The 13,686-nt window shown below is 47.5% G+C and overlaps 1 protein-coding gene across 5 annotated transcripts in view; it reads left to right on the plus strand.

Annotated features, from left to right (window-relative positions):
- KLC4 (kinesin light chain 4) overlaps positions 1 to 13,686 on the plus strand; it is a 230,714-nt gene that overhangs the window by 109,725 nt on the left and 107,303 nt on the right. Inside the window, exon 11 of one of the 5 annotated variants that reach the window (XM_030195694.1) lies at positions 3,440 to 4,202. The exons of 3 other annotated variants lie outside the window; for them this stretch is intronic. In XM_030195694.1, coding sequence (XP_030051554.1) covers positions 3,440 to 3,568 — 129 coding nt within the window. In that variant the 3' untranslated portion in view covers positions 3,569 to 4,202. Of the gene's footprint in view, positions 1 to 3,439; positions 4,203 to 13,480; positions 13,549 to 13,686 lie in introns of those variants that run through there. One more of the 5 variants, XM_030195696.1, reaches the window with a different exon arrangement.

Here is a 13,686-nt window from a genome sequence, read left to right on the forward strand (position 1 = left end):
TTAAAGGTTTTCAAAATACAACAGAAAAGTATACACAAAAGCAAACAACACATAACAAAACGAATGGAAAAAAAAAAAAAAACACCATGGCTTCCAAGTGCAAATACATATACGTTCCAGGACAATACCTAGAGGCCAAGATCAAGTAGTGCTACAAGATGCCTGACAAAATAAGTCTAGGCGAGCCCAGGTCTTCAAGACAGACTGCACTCTGTGATGCTTATGGGCAAGAAGTGCTTCATATTTTCGGATCACACATACGTAACTCCACCATTCGTTAAAATTCAGATGCGCATTATTTTTCCAATGTGTAACAATTAAATGCAAAGCGACAGCTAACAGAATATTAAACAGTTTCTTATCTGACTCAAGAAGGGTAATAGTAGGGGAAGAGGCACGCAGTATCACAACCTCATAGGAGATTGCTGCAGTCTCAGGCAGATGAAAAATAATACACAATTTCGCCCAAATAAGTCCCCAGTATGCTCTAACGTTTTTGCAGAAAAAAACCATATGCGCCAAGGATCCATCCGTCTCCTGACAAGACCAACATTTGAAGGTAGTAGTCTTAGTAATCCTTGCTACTCGAGCAGGGGTCCAGTAGGCTCGGTGAAATACAAAATATGAGGACTGGGATATCGCCGCTGACCTAGTTGGGCGCATGGAGTCAATCCAAAAGGTGCACCAGTCAAATTCTGACGCATCAAAATCTAAATCTTGTTCCCAGGACTGCCGCAGCCTAGTGACAGTGTCCACATATAGATTCTGAAGTTTTTTATATAATAGGGATGCCTTCTTACTACCAGAAGCAATGGCAAGGCAGGAAGAGATAAATTCCGAAGGGGCAGTTGTAATAGAAGCGGAGACTTGAAAAGACAAAATATAGTTAGAGATGCCCCTCCATGAATCAGAATCTATTACTGGAACATCATATAAAACAGACAAAGCATTAGGAGATAACAGATTACCAGCAATGTACAAATGAGACAGCAACCATATACCCTTTCCCATCCACACCACTTTTTGAGACTGCAGGAGATCTGACTGAAAACCAGAGGTATACCGGAGAGAAACTTCCTCCAGCGATGCAGTGCGAACCCTCTCTTTTAATCGGGAACCAGTCCGAGGTAATTCCATTAGCATACACATGCACCTTCTGATCCGCATACAACGTCCGCAGTGCCTGAAGAAACCATCCCTCTATACCATAGGCCTTTAACACCCCAAACATAAATGCCCAATCCACCCTATCAAACGCTTTTTCTGCGTTGAAACTTACGAGTAGAGCCTGTGCCCCTTCCAAGCGAATTGTCTCTAAAGCCGCCAAAATTTATCTCATATTTTTCGCGATCACCCTTCCACGAGTGAACCCCACCTGGGGTTCAGACACCAATGAAGGAAGAGTTCTCGCCAACCTGTTAGTCACAATCTTGGCCAAGAACTTTACCTCCATGTTAAGCAGCGAGATAGGGCGATATGATTCCAGGCAATCTGCTGGCTTCCCCGGCTTCTGCAGGACTATAATTTGTGCCACATTTAAATGTTCAGGAAGTTTCTCCCGCTGGACATAACTATTGAAAACTTCAGCCAATACTGGACTAACCTCCACCTGCAATAATTAAAAAAACTCGTTACGTAGACCATCAGGGCCTGGGGCTTTACCCAAAGCACTTTGTCGAATTATCCACTCAACCTCTTCTACTTCTATTGGTGCACTCAACATCGCCAACTCTGAATCTGTGGCCTTAGGCAGCTCCATACTAGCCAAATAAATCTCACTGTCCACCAGAGGGGGGGACTGCGGCTCATACAGCTTAGCAAAAAACTCGTAAAGTACCTTGTTAATTGCTTGATCCTCATTTTTCCAAATACCTCTGGAATCCACCAGCGTACAGATCTTATGCCTTCCCAAACTGCCACGCGCCGGCCTGGCCAAGAGATTACTTTCCTTGTTTGCAAATCGATAGAACTGAAATTTGAAGAATGCCCATGATTTCTTCGTCCCCATATTCACCAGTTCGTTCAAAGCTTGCTGTGCTTCCAGTAATTGTGCACTTACTCGAAAAGAATGATCTATCCCATATTGCCGTCTGAGAGAAGTTACCCGCTTCTTTAGATGAAAAACCTCTCTGCGTCTCACCCTCCTCTGAAAACTAACATAAGAGTTGATCTCCCCTCTAAGGACCACTTTTGCCGCCTCCCAGAACAGGATCTATGCTGCTCATTAGCGTCCTTATATTGCTGCCATTTGGATATCAAAAATGGCAAAAAATGACTATCCCTATAGAGAGAAGAAGGGAATCTCCAGGCCCTCCCCAATGGCAGAGACTCTCCTCCCCAAAGACCCAGCTCCACCCATGCATGATCTGAGATCATGATCAGACCTATCCTAGCTCCCTCCACCTGAGTTAAAAATTCTCTAGAAATCAAGAGATAATCTAATCTATTCTGGACATCGTAAAGTGTACCCTAGACACGTGTGTAATCTCTTCCAAAGGATTAAGAGTTCTCCATACATCCACTATACCCAATGCTGAGCCTAATAAACACACCCCTCTCTCCGTTCTAGCCAATGCCCTATCTGTTGGCTTAGAACGATCTAACCTAGGGTCCGCCACATCATTCAAATCCCCTCCCAGAACTATCGGAAGCTCACCCAAGTCTATAATCTTTCGGATCACCCTTGCAAAGAACTCTCTATCGAATACATTAGGAGCATAAGGATTGCACAGTAAGAGGTTGACGCTCTAGCACCACTGAAGCCAAAACAAACTGTCCTTCCGGATCTGCAATAACATTCTCCAAATGCAATCCCTTTTTGATCAGGATCACCACACACCCCACTGCTGGCGCATCAAAAATGTTTCCCACCACCCACCAAAAGCTACAAAAGTGGATAATATTCAAATGCTTATGCTAAAGGATATATCTAATATCAGGAAAAAAAATGGAGATCTTTGTGAATCATATGAGAAGTTATAACCTGAGATTTATAAACTTTCCAAGACTAAAAATGATAAATCCTTTAGAGATGCTAAAACGTTATTTTAAAGATGTTTTGGAAATACCTGAGGCTAATCTACCACCTATTACTCAGGCTTATTATGTTCCCCCAAAGTTACGAGAAACACCACAGCAACAAGAACCTTTGGATGTTACAAACCTCTTGGAAACTTCTGATACTGAACAGGCCACTGTGGCAACCTTGGTAGCCACATTGGCTTTAATCCCAGACAAACAATGGTTATTTAAGTTGTTTTTTTTAACTCGTGTTTATTAACGTAAGGCAAAATAACAGGACTCAATTGACATTATGTGAAATTCCAATGCATAACTGAACAAGTGCTCTCTCTGGTTACAGTTATCAATTTTACAATTTTCTTCCCTTCCCACCACCCTCCTCCCCACTCTAACCCTCCCCATCCCTCCCCATCTTCAGGAATTCAAAATTCTGCTGCGGGCTACTGAAGTCAGCGTGTCCCAAAAGGGTGCCCAAGTTGTGCAAAATCGGTTTCCTTTGATCCCTGCCAGATCTTCAATGCTACTACGTTCAAGTAAACACATGTAAATCATAAACGAACGCCACTGGGCCACTGTGGGGAGTTCTGTATTCATCCACTGCTGTAAAATCGCTTTTTTTCCCATCAGCAAGGCTCTGTGTAAGAAGGGACGCTATCCTGTCCTGGTCCGTCCCTGCGTAGAATAGTCACCAAACAATTGGTTTGGAGCATGTCGCCATCTCACTCCCCACATAGATGAAACATGCACCACCAAGTTAGTTAAGTTGTTTTTTAAACACAAGGAAAAACTTTTCCTGGGATTGAAAATACAACTATTCTCAGATGTTTCGAAGGAAACGCAGACAATTTTTGATATTAAAACCAGAGGTCTTGCGACTAGGCGCCTCATTCTATCTTCGTTTTCCCTGTAAATGTATAGTTTCCTATAATTCATATAAATATGTTTTCATTGAACCATCACAGTTATCATCTTTTTTAACATCTAAAAAGAATTGATGGAGTCACAAGTAGTGTACCTGTCTGAATATCTCCTAAATGCTAATATTTCCTTAAAATATTAATTCTTTTAATCCTCTTATGTTAAGGATGTTCCTGATATAATGTGGACTTGAGTGTTGAAATATGTGAATTTGAAAAATTATTTTCTTTATCATTGTTGTTAATTTGATATAACACTTTCCAAACAAGTGTAACTCCTTGGAATGTTTGTCATATATATATATATATATAAATAAAATAAAAAAAATTAAAAAAAATAGTTTTTTAGTTGAAATAAAATTTCAACTTGCAGATTGTAGTTTCTGGTTTTGATACGCTTGGATGGTCCAGTTGAGGATGGTTAAATGTAAATATAGATCAAGCTCAATTCACAGGACATGAGGAGAGTTGTTTGTAATATGAAAGGAAGATAAAACATTTCCTTTATCCAGACAAAATGAGTGAAAGTAGTTTGAAGTAAAACTGAGGACTGGTGCCTCAACACAGACTGAACAGAGGTCTGTAAAAGTCTGAGTTGTAAATAAGCAAAATGTTTATTATTTAATCTAAGTTGCAGTAGCCTGATGTGAACACAGCCCTAGCCCAGTCCAACCCAGCTGCATGTATTTTCTCTGTATTGGAGGGAACCGTGTATAAAATAAAAATATTATCTGCATAGGAAGAAAGAATACTGAATCGAATGTGAAAATATTAAAAGGAATGGGAGATAAAGGTGAGCCCTGAGTACACCACAGTAGGGACGATAGAGTTTTGAAAGCTGTCCATCTCTTAACTGCATAGATACAATTTACCAAAACTGCTTAATCCAATTCAAGACCACACCTGTGATACCAAATTCACTTAATTTGTTTAGCAAAATATTATGAAAAGGAGCAGATAGGTCAAATTGCAGTAAGAATTTGGTTGAGGGGGGGATATGATTGAGGTCTACAAAATTCTGAGTAGTGTGGAGCAGGTGGAGGTGAATCAAGGTATTAATCTGCAAACAAACCTTTTGCAGAGACGGGTAGGTGGTAGAACTAGAGGATATGAATAGAGGTTGAAGGGGAGCAAAATAATGTCGGGAAGTATTTTTTCACAGAGAAGGTGGTATATACTTGGTGGAGATGAAAACGATAATGGAATTCAAAATGCATGGCATAAACACAAAGGAATCCTGTTTAAAAGGAATAGATCCACAGAAGCTTAACGGAGATTGGGTGGCAACACTGGTAATTTTATTTATTTATTTGTAGCATTTATACCCCGCTCTTTCCCGCTCGATGGCAGGCTCAGTGCGGCTTACAATAAATGGGAACAAAGTGTGACAGAGATGACATGGGTTCAGTGCGGCTTACAATAAAAGGGAATAAGGTGTATCAGAGATAACAAAAGATATGGACACATTTTGCAGAGACACAAATTGTGTGCGGAATGAGAAGACGAAGGGATATGGGGGCAGGATGAGGTGTGGTTAATGCTAGTGGTTTGGTTTAGAGATGTGGTTTAGGTAATTAGATTAAGTTGGGTCGTCCGAATAGGCTCGTTTGAAGAGGTATGTTTTCAGCAACTTTCGGAAGGGTAGAAGTTCGTTGGTTGTTCTAATGAGTCTTGGTATGGCGTTCCAGAGTTGACTGCCTATCACGGAAAAGTTGGAAGCATAGTAGGTTTTGTATTTAAGGCCTTTGCAATTAGGAAGATGAAGATTGAGATATGTTCGAGAGGATTTGGTCCTGTTTCTGTTTGGGAGGTCAATTAATTTGGTCATGTAGCTTGGAGATTCTCCGTGGAGGATCTTGTGGATCAGTGTGTGTATTTTAAAATTTATTCGCTCTTTGATGGGGAGCCAGTGTAGCTTTTCGCGGAGTGGTGTTGCACTTTCAAATCTTGATTTACCAAAAATTAGTCTGGCTGCCGTGTTTTAGGAAGCAAAGCCGAAAATGACAAGGACAAATCAAGGTCAGGTATACATATGAAGTATCACATACCATGTGTAATGAGTTTATCTTGTTAGGCAGACTGGATGGACCATACAGGTCTTTATTTGCCATCATCTACTATATTACAATGTTATGTTTTCACTCATTAAAAAAGTACAAAAACCAATGGACACTCAATGAGATTACAGGGAAATACTTTTAAAACAAATAGGAGGAAATATTTTTTTCACTCAAGGAATAGTTAAGCTCTGGATCTCGTTGCCAGGGGATGTGGCAATGGTGGTTAGCGTACCTGGGTTTATAAAAGGTTTGGACAAGTTCCTGGCAGAAATGTTCATGGTCTGTTATTGAGATGGACATTGGAGAAGCCTCTGCTTGCCCCAGGATTGGTAGCATGTTGTCACGCCCCTCACCTGTTCTCTGTGATCTCCATCAGCATTCTGTGCTAAGAAGGTTCTGTTTGCTTCCTGGAAACCCTGCACTTCCTTTATAGCTCTGCAAGAGGGCACTGGCTGATGTCATCACTTCCTGTTTTTTTTTTCTTATTGAAGGAAGTTCTTGTCTCCCAGCCAGTGCCTAGAGTTGTCTAGTGTGTGTCGCAGCCTTGTTCTAGTTTGTCTCCTTTTCTTGCCTGTGTCTTGTTCTAGCCCTGCTCTGTGTTCAGCCTTGTTCCTGCCCTGCTTCCTGTCTTGCTGCAGCTCTGTCTTCAGTCCAGCCTTGACCAAGTGTCTTGCCCACCACCAGTCATGGCCTAGCCAGCCCTCGGGTTGGCTAGGCAGCGTCAATTCGGCTGCGGCCCAAGGGCTCACCCTGGATCATGACAGACTTCAAAGGCCATGAGCTCGGGTGAGTTGCCCACCTTGCAGCTGGCCCTTTCAGCTCCAGCAATTTTCTGATTCTGTTCAGGACCTGACCAGCTGCATGGACCAGCTCCAGTGTCGCCAGCAGCTCGCCTATGAGGCCCAGCAGCAACGGACTCAGCTTCTGCAGATTACGGAAACCCTTCAGGGGGTCTGTGTTCAGCTTGCGGCGATGCAAACTGCGGGTCCTCCGGGTTCGAATCTGCCTCCAGGATCCGCTCCAGCGGTGCCACCTCCAGCCTACCTGGTGTCTCAGCCTCAACTGTCGGCACCATCGCGTTTTGATGGGAACCCCAAGACGTGCCGAGGATTTATTAACCAGTGTTTGATGAACTTTGAACTACATCCCTCTAGCTTTCTTTTGGATTGAGTCAAGATTATCTTTGTTTCTGGCCTTTCTGGGCAAGCACTGGCTTGGGCCTCTCCCCTGAGGGAGCAGAATGACTTATGTTCAGCTTGGCTGCCTTCCTCTTGCACTTCCATCAGGTATTTGATGAGTCGGGGCATCTTTCCATGATAGCTTCCACGCTCTTGCGCCTACAAGAAGCTCTAACTGTGGGCCAGTATGCCATTCAGTTCCAGATCTTGGTTTCTGAACTGCAATGGAATCAGGAAGGTGGACATCCGCTTTCAAGAGAGAGCTAAGGAATGTGGAGGTAAGTGCCGCCATATGCGATTATTGCCTCAGTTTCAGGATCTCACAGACGCCCGCTTCTCCTGCCCTCCTGGAGGAAGAAGTTCCCATTTAAATAGGACATTCTCAATTGTTGGAGGAAGAGAAAAATCAGAGAACACAAAACACACCCACGGACAATCCCACAACTATCAACATCCCCAGACCACACCCTCCCTGTCTCAGACAGCCTTAAAATCCTCGGCGTTACACTGGACCGCAACATAACACTAGAGAACCAAGTAAAATCCACAACAAAGAAAATGTTCTATTCAATGTGGAAACTCAAACACATGAAACAATTCTTCCCGAGGGAAACATTTCACAACCTGGTACAATCAATGGTACTAAGCCATGTAGATTACTGCAATGGAATTTATGCGGGATGCAAAGACAAACCTTAAACTTCAGACTGCTCAAAACACGGCAGCAAGACTCATCTTTGGAAAAACACGATTTGAAAACGCAAAACCCCGCCGCGAAAAACTACACTGGCTCCCAATCAAAGAACGCATTGCCTTCAAAATAGCACTATGGTTCACAAAATGATCTACGGTGAAGCACCGGGATACATGACAGACTTGATCAACCTACCAACTAGAAACACATCCGAATCTACATGAACATACCTAAATCTCCACTACCCAAGCTGCAAAGGACTCAATTACAAATCAACGTATGCATCCAGTTTTTCCTACATCAGCGCACAACTGTGGAACGCAGTACCAAAAGACTTGAAAACTATATACGACCACTTACACTTCAGAAAAACATTTAAAACCCACCTGTTTAAAAAGGCATACCCTACCGACCTAACATAAATGCCTGATCTCTGCGACACAACAACACTAAATTTCGTAATGGTCATAACACACCTGTCCCGTTGTACGATTCCTTTACGTGGTCCTACCATATGAACCTCATCCTACCACAACATCACCTTGTATTTGTTTACTCTGGAGTCTGCAAACAGCTCTCCGGCACTATGTAAGCCACATTGAGCCTACAAATAGGTGGGGAAATGTGGGATACAAATGTAATAAATAAAACCTCTGTCTATACTGCACAGACCTGGGACACAATGGTAAGCGATGTCTCAGGAAGCCGGAAACACTTCCAGACCTAGGAGTTGTGGGGGAGATAACCCTAGGCCCTTCCCAAGTTGTTCTGATCTCCCTCTGTACTTTCCCTGTCATCTTTGTATGGAACAATAAACAGATCGTAGTCCATGGTCTCCTTGATTCCGGTGCAGCGAGGAACTTTGTGGGTGATCAGCTGATATGCCAGTGTGACATTTCTGTGAATCCCCTCAGAGAACCCCTTTGCATTTCCTCGTCTACAGAGACCCACTGTCAGTGCATGTGCAGGCTATTACTCAACCTATTTCCCTTCAGGTGGGTTCTCAGGAGACGATAGAGTTTCATGTACTCCCCAGATCACTGTGGTTTCATTGACAGATAACTGAACATACATAGTAACATAGTAGATGACGGCAGAAAAAGACCTGCACGGTCCATCTAGTCTGCCCACGATAAACTCATATGTGTATACCTTACCTTGATTTGTACCTGTCTTTTTCAGGGCACAGACCGTATAAGTCTGTCCACCAGTATTTCCCGCCTCCCAACCACCAGTCCCGCCTCCCATCACCGGCTCTGGCACAGACCCCGTATAAGTCTGCCCTCCCCTATCCTAGCCTCTCAACCACCAACCCCTCTTTCCCCCGCCACCCAACATAGTGTTTATCTTGCTGAATAAAAGGAAAACTCTTGCAAAAGGTTATCTGTAAAGGTTACTTTCTATAGAAAATAATTTTAACTAGATGTTCAAAAGTATGACCCTACCTTTCTTTCTGTTTGTATTGCTAGGGATGTTTTTGAAATAGCTAAAATTTTAAAAACCTGAGGCTTCCTGTGCCTATTAGCTGTGCTTTATATTGGTACTACAGTAACTGTAAAATGGCCCCCTTAAATGCTGGCCTGTGGAACTGTAACAAACTTTATATGCTAAGAAAAACTATTCCTTAAGCTTCTGTGCTAAGTGTGCACTGTAACGTAAGGAGAGATGCAATCAACAGTGCAACGTTGATGCAAGCAGTAATCACTGGAGTGGCTGCAGGAACAGAGAGGAAGGTCTTCTGCTGTCCTGCTTCCCACAGCTTGTTGGCTGTGTGAACTTGGCATGACTGCAGAAGAGTGATTTACAAATGGCAGCATGAAACACAGGTGTAATTCCTCCCAACTCCATGCTTACTTTAAACATCCTGTGAGTATCCCCAGCAGCACTCATAAAATATGCTGTTTCTATCCTGTGGGCATTTGTATGCCAATACGCCGTGCACTCCTATGGCCTGTTCCCACACTCAGATCTTTCAACTCCTTTTGCAATCCAGGATTTCTTGTGCCCTACTTGCCTCCACTGCCCTCGTCCACTGCCTGTGCTCTACTAGCCTCCACTGTCCTTGTTCACAGCCTGTGCTCTACTCGCCCTCATCCACTGCCTCTGCTCCATTTGCCCTTGTGCACTGCCAGTGATCTACTAGCCTCCACCGTCCTTGTGCACTGCCTGTGCTCTGCTCGCCTCCACCGCCCTCTTGTGCTGCCTGTACACTACTCGCCCTCGTGCACCATCTGTGCTCTACTCGCCTCAACCTCTTTTGTGCACTGCTGCACTCTACTCACTTCCATGGCCCTTTGTTCTGCCTGTGCTCTACTCGCCCTCGTCCACTGCCTCTGCTCCACTTGCCCTTGTGCACTGCCTGTGATATACTAGCCTCCACTGTTCTTGTCCACTGCCTCTGCTCCACTTGCCCTTGTGCACTGCCTGTGCTCTGCTCGCCTCCACCTCCCTCGTGTGATGCCTGTACTCTGCTCGCCTTCGTTCACCATCTGTGCTCTACTCGCCTCTACCGCTTTTGTGCACTGCTGCACTCTACTCACTTCCATGGCCCTTTGTTCTGCCTGTGCTCTACTCGCCTCCATCCTTATGCTCTGCCTGTGCTCTACTTCCCCTCGTGAGCTACCTGTGCTCTACTCGCTTCCACCGCCCTCGTCCACTGCCTGTGCTCTACTCGCCTTCACCATCCTTATGCACTGCCTGTGTTCTACTGACCCTTGTGCAGTCCCTGTGCTCTACTTGCCTCTTGTGCACTGCCTGTGCTCTACTCGTCCTTGAGCACTGCCTGTGCTCTACTCGCCTTTGTGTACTGTCTTTGCTCTACTTATCTCTACCACCCTTGTGCACTGCCTGTGCTCTACTCACCTCCACTGCCCTCGTGCACTGCCTGTGCTCTACTCACCTCCACTGTCCTCGTGTATTCGCCCTCGTGCTGAGCTGCCTGTATTTTACTTACCCTTGTGCGCTTCCTGTGCTCTACTCGCCTCCACTCACACTCTTGCGCTTCCTGTGCTCTACTCGCCTCCACTCACACTCTTGCGCTTCCTGTGCTCTACTTGCCTCTACTCGCCCTTGTGGGCTGCCTGTGCTCTACTCGCCCTCGTGAGCTGCCTGTGCTCTGCTCGCCTCCACTGCCCTCGTGCGCAGCCTGTGCTCTACTCGCCTTCGTGCGCTGCCTGTGCTGTACTTGCCTCCACTGCCCTTGTGCGCTGCCTGTGCTCTACTCGCTTCCACTGCCGTCGTCCGCAGCCTGTGCTCGACTCGCCTTCACCATTCTTGTGCGCTGCCTGTGCCCTACTTGCCCTTGAGCACTGCCTGGGCTGCACTCGAGCACTGCCTGGGCTGCACTCGCCTCTACCGCCCTTGTGCACAGCCTGGGCTGCACTCGCCTCCACCGCCCTTGTGCACTGCCTGGGCTGCACTCGCCTCCACCGCCCTTGTGCACTGCCTGGGCTGCACTCGCCTCCACCGCCCTTGTGCACTGCCTGGGCTGCACTCGCCTCCACCGCCCTTGTGCACTGCCTGGGCTGCACTTGCCTCCACCGCCCTTGTGCACTGCCTGGGCTGCACTCGCCTCCACCGCCCTTGTGCACTGCATGGGCTGCACTCGCCTCCACCATCATCATGCATTGCCTGTACTCTACTTGCCCTCATTCACTGCCTGTGCTGTACTCGCTCTCGTTCTGCACCGCCTGTGCTCAACTCTCCTCTACTTGCCCTCATGCTCTGCCTGTGCTGTACTCACCTCCAGTGTCCTCATGCGCTGTCTGTGCTCTACTCGCCCTCGGTTGCTGCCTGCGCTCGACTCTCCTCTACTCGCCCTCGGTTGCTGCCTGTGCTCGATTCTCCTCTACTCTCCCTCGGTTGCTACCTGCGCTCGACTCTCCTCTACTCGCCCTCGGTCGCTGCCTGCGCTCGACTCTCCTCTACTCGCCCTCAGTCGCTACCTGCGCTCGACTCTCCTCTACTCGCCCTCGGTCGCTGCCTGCGCTCGACTCTCCTCTACTCGCCCTCAGTCGCTACCTGCGCTCGACTCTCCTCTACTCGCCCTCGGTCGCTGCCTGCGCTCGACTCTCCTCTACTCGCCCTCAGTCGCTACCTGCGCTCGACTCTCCTCTACTCGCCCTCGGTCGCTGCCTGCGCTCGACTCTCCTCTACTCGCCCTCAGTCGCTACCTGCGCTCGACTCTCCTCTACTCGCCCTCGGTCGCTGCCTGCGCTCGACTCTCCTCTACTCGCCCTCAGTCGCTACCTGCGCTCGACTCTCCTCTACTCGCCCTCGGTCGCTGCCTGCGCTCGACTCTCCTCTACTCGCCCTCAGTCGCTACCTGCGTTCGACTCTCCTCTACTCGCCCTCGGTCGCTGCCTGCGCTCGACTCTCCTCTACTCGCCCTCGGTCGCTGCCTGCGCTCGACTCTCCTCTACTCGCCCTCGGTCGCTGCCTGCGCTCGACTCTCCTCTACTCGCCCTCAGTCGCTACCTGCGCTCGACTCTCCTCTACTCGCCCTCGGTCGCTACCTGCGCTCGACTCTCCTCTACTCGCCCTCGGTCGCTGCCTGTGCTCGACTCTCCTCTACTCGCCCTCAGTCGCTACCTGCGCTCGACTCTCCTCTACTCGCCCTCAGTCGCTACCTGCGCTCGACTCTCCTCTACTCGCCCTCGGTCGCTGCCTGCGCTCGACTCTCCTCTACTCGCCCTCAGTCGCTACCTGCGCTCGACTCTCCTCTACTCGCCCTCAGTCGCTACCTGCGCTCGACTCTCCTCTACTCGCCCTCAGTCGCTACCTGCGCTCGACTCTCCTCTACTCGCCCTCAGTCGCTGCCTGCGCTCGACTCTCCTCTACTCGCCCTCAGTCGCTGCCTGCGCTCGACTCTCCTCTACTCGCCCTCGGTCGCTGCCTGCGCTCGACTCTCCTCTACTTGCCCTCAGTCGCTACCTGCGCTCGACTCTCCTCTACTCGCCCTCGGTCGCTGCCTGCGCTCGCCTCTCCTCTACTCGCCCTCAGTCGCTACCTGCGCTCGACTCTCCTCTACTCGCCCTCGGTCGCTGCCTGCGCTCGACTCTCCTCTACTCGCCCTCAGTCGCTACCTGCGCTCGACTCTCCTCTACTCGCCCTCGGTCGCTGCCTGCGCTCGACTCTCCTCTACTCGCCCTCAGTCGCTACCTGCGCTCGACTCTCCTCTACTCGCCCTCAGTCGCTACCTGCGCTCGACTCTCCTCTACTCGCCCTCGGTCGCTGCCTGCGCTCGACTCTCCTCTACTCGCCCTCAGTCGCTACCTGCGCTCGACTCTCCTCTACTCGCCCTCGGTCGCTGCCTGCGCTCGACTCTCCTCTACTTGCCCTCAGTCGCTACCTGCGCTCGACTCTCCTCTACTCGCCCTCAGTCGCTACCTGCGCTCGACTCTCCTCTACTCGCCCTCATGTGCTGCCTGTGACTTAGTTCCACTATGATTCTTTTCCATTGTTTGTGTCTTTTTTTTCTTCTTCTAGGATTACATAGTAAACTTGAAGTCTTTACAATGTTTTTGTCATTAAGATTCACCCTTATCTGGATCTTTTGTTTGCTTAACCTCTTTTCTCATACCTGTTTTTTATGTGTTTTAATATTCACAGCTTTCCAGTTTTTCTGCTGGCGATGGGAAGGTGCGGAACAGTACCAGTTAACATTGTCTCGACACTTGCACCCTTCTTATTTGCTTTTTGCCATACAATTATTAAAAGATTGATACTAACAAGAAACTAATCATTCTTCCAGTCATCTGCTTTTTGTGAATAATTTCTGAGGCCTCATAACTCGTTTAGCTTTGCAGTGCATTGTA

The sequence above is a fragment of the Microcaecilia unicolor genome, chromosome 3 (assembly GCF_901765095.1).
Source record: "Microcaecilia unicolor chromosome 3, aMicUni1.1, whole genome shotgun sequence".
Taxonomy (NCBI): Eukaryota; Metazoa; Chordata; class Amphibia; order Gymnophiona; family Siphonopidae; genus Microcaecilia; species Microcaecilia unicolor.